Raw genomic sequence first — 9506 nt, 5'->3', positions numbered from 1 at the left:
TGAATGCGCAAGGATCATATTCAATTTTCTACTTGTCCAAAGGGAATTGGACCGCACCTATCCAAAACAAAGGTCTCAGTAAAAATGTACCCCCTCCGTCCGGAAAAGTTTGTTCCTCAAATTGATGTATCTAGCATCAAGTTAGTACTAGATACATCCATTTAAGGAACAAGCCTTGGACAAGTTTTTTCGGACGGAGGGAGTACTCCACATGGTATTCTCCAACGAAATAATAAAACTGCCTACATAATAACGATAGTCTAAATGTCAACATAATTGCATTAATATCCAGGTCCATCAAGGTGAAACGAGCCACGGGGCTATTCACAGAGAGAAAAGTCTAAATGAGCTCCAGAAAACCAATTGGTGTCGACCTACAGAACCTTCCTGTGAGCTTCACCGCAAAGAAAGAAGAAAACTTCCTCTGAGCTCCAGATAAAGAAGCCGAGCTGGAGCCACCGAGCTACCCTAGTAACCTATTGAACCTCCAACCTAAGAACCCCTTTGAGTTCCGGAGGAAGAAGCAGACATGGAGTTACCCTGAGCACCACCTTGACGAAGATGCAGGAAGCCAGGCTCGAGTGAATCATCATCACTATCCACATCATTTGGAGTGAGCCGATTCTGGTACGCTCTTCGTCGCACATGGAAAACATTGTGATAGTAACTTACAATGTCTTTTCTGCCCTTGGAACCCATGGCAGCAAACACTTCCTCCATGAATCTGTACTTGGATGAAGGCAGATTATTCTGGATAACGGCATTGAATTTCTTTTCTTCATCCCTTCTCCATGTCAATGCTGCATCCTCACCGATGCGATCAAATCCCATTGCATAAAATGCTGAGCCCAGTTCACGCTTCAGCTTGATCCTCTTCTCTGTCACATGAAATCTAACACAAGCAACAGAACCTGGGATTTGACAGTTGCAATTATCTGGCCTACCCTTACCAATAGCATCAGCATCAAGGCTTTCATTACTTGGTGCAGGCAAAAGAGGTTCTCCTAGAAATCTCAATACATGCGGCTCGTCATAAGGTAGCGAAGGCTTCCCAGTCCAATCTGGAACATCTGCTAGACCACTAAGCCGAGTTCGTGCATGCAAAATCCTGTCACTATGCCCACCTGCACACAGTCGATCATCCCATCCATCATACTGTGGCTGCTCCTCATTTGTAAGTCCACTCTGCAATGAACAAAGAGTTGTGTTTTATACATTTTCGGAGTATCTCCTTAAGACGATTGAATATCATTGTCATATAAGAGAAGAAATTAATAAATAGAATAAAACATTAGTTCAGAATGCATGACAAACGATTTTAAGTTCTTTGGTGATCGTATATGCGGTCTCTAAGCAGAAATAGAGAAGTTCAGGCAGCCAAAGAAACTGGAAGAGTATTTTATAAGCCAACAGACCTATACGTGGTATCAGCTGCTGTATGACAACCTGTTGGGATCATATATCAAGCGGCATAGGGAAACAAATTAATCTTAATAACTGAGTCTTGCAACTACAGGAAAAGCACAATATAAAAGAGGGCCTCTGATAAGGTCAGTAAGGAATTAGGGTGGATCATATGGCTGAAGAAATATACATAGCACATCCACCCAGACTAAAAGTTTGAAGAAAGATAATCATACACTTCGTTTGTGCTAGCTTAATCTTATGATCAATAGCAAGATAAGTTTAAGCATTAGGATCATTCACAGGATAAAATTTATGAGCATCCGTAGTACAAGAATCATATCCGAACTATCTAAAGGCCTAAAATGGTAACAACCCAACTCAGTTATCACTTTACAAATTTATCCACCGTCATCATAACTTGCAAATATGTAACAATACCAGATTTTCAAATGTCATGATTACTTTGGCTTGCCAAATTTTCCGTGGCAAAATTACAAAGCAAAAGGGGCCTATAACAATACAGTTGTAACTTGTAAATCATGTTGAGACATTTCCAGTAACATGCTAAATACCAAGTTAATATATGGGAGCTATTGACCCAGCAATGCAAGTCACGGTGCACAGTCGAGTAACTAACAATGAAAATAATCTTCACTATGCAAGACTAACTGCACCAATAGTGTCGAACGCCAGAAATTGTCTCATAATGCGTGGGTCAACAGATTCGCTGACCTGGAACACTGAATGTGTTTGACAAGCATGAAGCGCTCAGAAGCCTCAGTGAAATCCAACCGAGAACCTTGGTTAATGGTTTCGATGAAAACTAACTTTATGGAAACAAGTGATGGTGAACTATGCTAGGGTGGGCAGAAGCTGGAGAAAGCTCTCATGGATGCTAAAAACGATACTGCAATACTAGAATTTTTTCCCTAAGAACCACTGTTGTCAATTCAAGTTTTACCAAGCAAAGTAAATAATTAGAGGCACTAGTGGTCCACCGTTTATTCTCTAACTGTATATAATTAAGACAGTTTGGTTGCCTTGATGTGCCTGCATGTTGGAGTTTATAGCTGCAAATATGACATTTTTGGTAGGCACAAATTGTGTGGGATGAACCAAAAGCTGGATTATGCTACAAAGCTATGTTGCACCGGCACTTCACAAACATGCTGTATTCTGCAGGCATATGCGGGTTACATCAGATACACGTATATTTATTTTCAATTTCAAACTATACAAAGGCCACTTGGATATACCGGGATACTAATAGAGCAAGTACAAGTCAAGCATGAAGTTAACTACTGGTGGGGTTTTTTTTAGGTAACTAACTACTGATGGTTAGGTTTTCTTATTCGCGGAACTTCATCATCGAGTTCTTGACAAGATATTAGGTGCTAGCCGCTGGTTAACCTGTTATTCACAGACTATTGGAATGCTGGTTGCATGCAGTAAGATAAGGTATGGTGTTTTTTCCTGTTCTGTAAATAAATCTATACTTGTTGTCTCCCCTTAACACTGTTTTTAGAACAAAAAAAATGGTGTATCACCATATCCATGTCCCCATGCCATGCAACATAGATACCAGGTTGTCTGCTAACATAGAGCCAACAGAAGGTGCTGGACGTTTAAGACAATATGATGAAATCCACTCAGGACAACTGAACCTCCCAAAACAACTAGCTCCAAAAATGGAGGGTCCTAATGTGCGTAAGAGCATCTCCGGAGTTGCCCAATAGGGGCTCCAACACTACACATAAGTAGCGAAGGCTGCCTACCTTACTGCTCACCAGCAAATGTTCTATAAGGTGGACCAAACCCACCTAGACCCAATCAGACGAATAACACCCAGTCTCTTGCCTACCCTTTAGAACATTACTTGTCATGTATAGAACGCAGTGATCTGATTTCCCTAAATGGGATAATCCTGCTTCTTAAGGATATCCCATGCAGGAGTGGAGCAAGGCCGATGCTACCTGGGCTATAGCACTGGTCGAGCAACATTACTCCAAAGAGCATGAATTGAGTGTCTAGCCCATAAATGCGAAAAGACCACTACCGAAGTTCCAGAATACAACAATCAATAACTAGGGCTCACGCACATCACCTGAATTATCAGTTACTTTCGTTTCATGGAACTATTCCTAATGCTCCTGAGAAATGTTCTGTAAATCACATATGTATGTTCATGAGGGCCCCGGCATGGACAAGAGGGACAAGCATTGGAGCATGATCAAGCATGGAGATGGAAGCAAACACATAAACAATGAAGACGGAGCCGCAAGTGGAGATCTCAGGACAAAAGCCACCCTAGTGATGCATGAATACATGGAGGAAAAATACAAGATGAAACTTCATAATTTGACCACGGCTATCTATAGTCATGCCCCCTTATTACCAGGCCATGCCCATGTACTTTTGGAGTAAAACACTATGGGCAGTCTTAAGAGTCCATATTCAGGGAGGAATAACCCATGAATCGGATTTGGCCACCCCTTCCTTGGACCTTGGCTAGTCGAAATCCCCTCTTATAAGCCCCTTAAATACGCTGCACCGCTAGTGTTTAGATTTCAGTACTGTTTAGATAAAGTTCACCATAGTTGTAACCTCTATTGGAAAAGGCAACGCCTAGGAGGCGCTTAGGCACACTTAGGCGCTAGGCAATGACCAAACGCCTCGCCTAGGGCATAAGCGGAACTCTAGGCATGGCAAGTAAGAATTGTCCACTCAAGTGAGAAATCATGCCATATTGCACCGACAAACCAAATTTTCCATCTTCCAATTTCAATAGTTGGTAGTTTACTTACTTATATTCTCTAAATCGATTTCGATACAAATATAGTACCCCAAATACAACATGATAGTCAAAATTGTGAGTCCACCTAGGACGCTTAAGCACCACCTAGGCGCTAGGCGAATGTCAACTTGCAACTTGTGTACTTCATTTGTGTCCATCGACCCGGCCAAGACCGCTTTTGAATCCCAACTTTCATCAATACTTCATTATTCACAATAATCATAATTCTATTTTCATAGTTCTTGTTCTCGATTTCGCACGGAGGTTAGACCTTCGATGTCAAATTGATCGTGATTCGGCGTGACAAATAACATCTCGGGGGTTTGTTTAGCAATTGCTAAGGCGCGTCATTGTGGCATGTTCGTAGTTAGATCGTCAAAGATGTCTCCACTAGTCAAACCCATGATCTCCTCGAAAGATTGGGACACCCATGTAGGTAGGTTATTTGAGGTCAAATGGAAAATAGATATAAGATTGTCCACATTCGAGTTTCAAAGTGGATGCAACCAACCAAAACTCTTAACTAATATACACTCTGGCATAACAAGAAGAATGTCAAGCATAATTTCATTTTTACCTTGTAGCAATATTGTAGTTACACGTGATTTGTATAGTCGTGGGACATCATCTCAGATCACCAGGGGTCCCTGGACACGATCTAGGCGATGTGCATAAGATCGCTAAGGTTTGTGTGTCTCTAGATTGCTCGTCCTCCTTGTCGGGCCTTGGACGCCTTTATATATCCATACTATGGTGGTGGCCTTCCCTCCTCTGAGTAGGTGACCTCTCCGTGTATGTCTGTACGGGTAGGAATTCGGATCGTGTGAGTAGAACTCAGTGGCCCCTTCGCCAAGCAATCCGCAAGGTTTCCTATTTGGGAACCCCAAGCATACACTCCATCAGGTCGAGGTGCTCCGTTGGGCCTTCAAGGCTTGTGCATACCTAGCCATGTATGCCTGTATACGGTATACGGTATACGCTGAAGAGATAAGGTATTACGACTACACATCGTCAAAGTCGTGGGAATGTGACCACACGGTGTGGGCTCACTTCCAAGTTTGCATCCTATTTTACCCCTGGTTTTCATATTTGACATGGAGGCTTCAAATGGAAAATTAGATATAAAATGAGATATTCCAGATGTTGGATTGAGCCCACATCCTTTGAATTAAGCATTCTCAACTAGCTTGTTTTCATTTCCTGTTTATCTCATGGTTGTTCACTCCATTATCATTGGTTCGAGTTTTAAGATTTGATTTAAGTACGAATGCAACTTGATCCAAAAATTACTGAAAAATAAAATTCATGAATTTTGTTTATATCACTATCCTCTAAGAAAATTTGAGAATGGGAAGTTCTAGTCGAGGGTGACAGTCCAAGTAGTAGATGTCCATTATCCTCACACCCTTCGAATTAAGCTTTCTCAAGTGGTTTGTTATTGTTGCTTGTTTATCTCAATGGTTGTTAGACTCAGTTATCCGTTGTCTGGATTTTAAATTTTGATTTCAATATGAACGAAACTTGCTCCTAAATTACTAAAACATTATAATTCGTGAATTTTGTTTCCATCACCCTTCAAAAGAAACTGAGAATACTTTTGGCTTGTCAAGGCCTCAATGTTGGTAGTGCAGTACTGCAGTTAGTGAATTTGGTGACGACATGGCCATCAGAGCGTCACATGAAATCCTCTATCTGCATTTCATCTTCTCCACCATGTCCTTTCATGTAGCCTTGATTTTCCAATGCATCTGCCATGTTGCCGAAGGTGGATGTGGCTAGGCCACCATCTTTCTTTGTTGTGATTCAACTTATCCAAGGGAAATCCAAAAATAGAAACCATGGTGTGTCGGCTCTCATAATGGTTTTAAGACTAAAAGGTAACCCAAGAGGACCAACACCGTTATTCACCTATAAGCGCATAAGGCGAGAGGCCAGCCGCGCCTAAGACACTAAAGGAACATATCAATTGGGACATATTACGAGAGAAACAAAAATATTGAATGGTAGGTCACTGGCCATAAACACACCGTCCCCACAACCCGAAAAGCCATCTAATAACTCAGTTGTTCCTCTTGCGACACAATTGCCACTATCCCTCCATTCTTTCTCATCGTCAATGTTGAGGATATCAGTAACTAGTACCATATCAGTCTGGTGCTAATTAGGGATAAATAGGCAATCGACCAGTTAATCGGCTATTCGGTGACTCACCGAGTAGCGATTACCTGAGATGTCGCTTAACTGGTCGATGTTTGGAACATTGCTCATCATAGTCACAACATTACTCATCTTCCCCCTTTCCCGGCAATAGAAACAAGTAATACCACATGCCTAACTTCTCCCTCACAACATAAGACACAACCCCTCCTTTCCCACCATGCTAGAGTAGTTGATCGGGAAAGAGAAGCGGCAGTCAAAACAGACACGCTTAGATGCATGCCAGTGTAGAAAGGTGAAAGGAACGCCATTTCCAAGCCTTCGGAGCAACCACATCAACATTGTGGTGAGGACTGAGCGGCGGCAGATGCTTCTCTGTAGACAACATGTGCTAGATGGTCAAGGCAAGGGCGGCACCTTCCTCCTAGGGCGCCTTAGCGCTGAAGAAATGCTTAGACAACGCCTTAAAAACCATGACTCTGGCACCAAATAGAGGTGGGCCATTAAAACAGTAAATATCATTGAAGGAGGAACCGAGGAAGCATGGCAGGTGTCAAATAAAGAGAGCAAAGTATAGGCTGGGGGGAATCCTACTTCATTTTTTCTTCTCTGTGTCTCAAGCATATAAGCTATTTCCTAGCAGCGAACAATAACTAGCAATCCTCTCTTAAAGATATCAATCGGAAAAAGAAGGGAAAAGAAAAATATGCAGAACAGCTAGCATAATTAAGGTTAATAGTGCAAGCATAACCCTATAAAGAATTAGAAAAATGAGCTGCCATTTTTGCACCATGAAAATAAACTTAGGCCAAAGCCTAACTTTGTTTATTTGCCGCTAATACAATAACAAAGCCTTTAGTCCCAAACAAGTTAGGGTAGGCTAGAGGTGAAACCCATAAGATCTCACGATCAACTCATGGTTTTGGCACATGGATATCAAGCTTTCACCCACCCCTGTCCATGGCTAGTTCTTTGGTGATACTCCAATCCTTCATATCTCTCTTTACGGATTCCTCCCATGTCAAATTCGGTCTACCCCGACCTCTCTTAACATGATCCACACGCTTTAGCTGTCCACACCTAACTGTTGAACATGTCGCCTTTTAGTCGGCCAACACTCAGCGCCATACAACATTGCGAGTCGAACCGCCGTCCTAAAGAACTTGCCTTTTAGCTTTTGTGGCACTCTCTTGTCACAGAGAATGCCAGAAGCTTGGCACCACTTCATCCATCCGGCTTTGATTCGATAGTTCACATCTTCATCAATACCCCCATCCTTCTGCAGCACTGACCCCAAATATCGAAAGGTGTCCTTCTGAGGCACCACCTGCCCATCAAGGCTAACCTCCTCCTCCTCACGCCTAGTAGTACTGAAACCACACCTCATGTACTCGGTTTTAGTTCTACTAAGCCTAAAACCTCTCGATTCCAAGGTTTATCTCCATAACTCTAACTTCCTATTGACCCCCGTCCGACTATTGTCAACTAGCACCACATCATCCGCAAAGAGCATACACCATGGATATCTCCTTGTAAATCCCTTGTGATCTCATCCATCACCAAAGCAAAAATATAAGGGCTCAAAGCTGACCCCTGATGCAGTCCTAATGATAGCCAAAATTTACCAACAATGCCCTCACCCAAGAACTTACAGAAATATAAGCAATCTTTTGAAAAAAAATTACACAATAAATAGCTACCACTGATTTGCCCTGTTACCATGATAATTAGATATTATATATGGAAAATGCTGTGTTTTGCTTTTCAGTTTTCACCCATAGCAGATGGGTCACAGCTACAACTAACCAGGAGTAGATACGTGTGCGAACATAAAAGTCCACAGAGCCCTCGGAGTTTTCAGACTCCTTAGATGGGAAAAGGGATAAACAGATCAAAATTAGCAATATCTGCGAGATCATCTTATATTCCTTGAGCTAGATTGGCATGGTGCTGGGAAAAGAACTGTGAGAATGCTCTAAAATGATCCAGCATTTAGCATTCTCCAAGATGACCCTAAGTGAGCATATGAAAAAAAATGTGTGATTCTCTTTTCAGAAATGATAGCACTTCTGTGTAGGTAAATCTAAGGACCAATAGCTATAATTAGACAGCCGATAAGAATGACCAAATCCAGAATCTAAATCCACAATTTAACGAACACAATTACATAATCAAGCATACCATTTATCGCGTTCAAAAATCAAAACTATGTGGCCAGAAGTTACCTGCGGCGAGGTAGTGCTATAGGGCAATTTGCTGCAATCGATATTTTCAAACATCAGGCGACGGAACATAAGCGTCGAGGAGAGTTGGCTGCCATGATTCTGTCCAGCGCCATGTTCACCCGGATTCTTCGCCACAAGGCGGACCCAGTTAAGCATCTGCAGAGGAACCTCCCTCTTACGCTTCAGATGGGCTGACCCGGCGCTTGCGTGGTCCTTGTGTGACGACAGGAACTTATCCTTCTTCGCGTTCGAGCGGTGGGCCGCATTGCTACTGCTCCCGGCCACCTCGTCCTGCCTTTCAGGCTTGCCGATGCTCTGCTCAAGGAGCCAGAGATGCTTGGCGTACACCAGCTTGATGGGCGCATCAGCAGCCGGTTCGAGGCCTACCGCCTCGGCGATGGCCGCCCATGAGGTGACAGCGGCGAATCCACCGCGAGAGCGCACGGCGAGGTACAAGGGGAGCATGTCCACCAAGCCGCCTTTCCCGAGCACAAGAGGCTTCGGGAGTAACGGAAGCCCGGCAGACACACGCCCCTCGGCGAGGAAGGCGGCAAGCACGGTTTCGAACAAGGCGGGGGCGCCCGCTTCCGTGAGCTCATCGTCCGGGATCTCCAGCCCCGAGAGGTGCCCGCGAGCACGGAGCTTGCCGATGACGTCGCGCACGCAAAGGACGAGGTGGGATGGGCCACTGGACATCGGCGGCGGCGGCGTCGCCGCCGCCGGTGAGGAGGGCGCCCTCGCGGCCGGCGCGCCGTGGGGGTTCGGGCTTGGGGTGTTGGTTTTGAAAGGGGGCGCGGAGGAATTAGTGGCAGGTGGTGGTGGCGGTGGGCTCGGAGGGGTAGCCATTTTTGCCTCCAGGCCCTTTGGGTTGAGGAAAACCCAACCCCTTCGACGTTGGAGATTGGGGAGGAAGGAAGGCTGAT

At 44.0% G+C, this 9506-nt stretch overlaps 1 protein-coding gene across 1 annotated transcript; it reads right to left on the bottom strand.

Moving 5' to 3' along the window:
• Positions 1–230: 230 nt before the first annotated feature.
• Positions 231–9444, bottom strand: LOC119332138 (AT-rich interactive domain-containing protein 1-like). The gene is made up of 2 exons (XM_037605310.1): positions 8584–9444; positions 231–1185 (listed from the first exon to the last, which is right to left on the bottom strand). The coding sequence occupies exons 1-2, from the start codon at positions 9427–9429 to the stop codon at positions 493–495; spliced, it is 1539 nt and encodes a 512-aa protein (XP_037461207.1). The 5' UTR covers positions 9430–9444; the 3' UTR covers positions 231–492.
• Between the last annotated feature and the right edge of the window lie 62 nt (positions 9445–9506).

Source organism: Triticum dicoccoides, chromosome 1B (assembly GCF_002162155.2).
Source record: "Triticum dicoccoides isolate Atlit2015 ecotype Zavitan chromosome 1B, WEW_v2.0, whole genome shotgun sequence".
Lineage (NCBI taxonomy): Eukaryota > Viridiplantae > Streptophyta > Magnoliopsida > Poales > Poaceae > Triticum > Triticum dicoccoides.
This window is presented reverse-complemented; position numbering and strand designations above follow the sequence as displayed.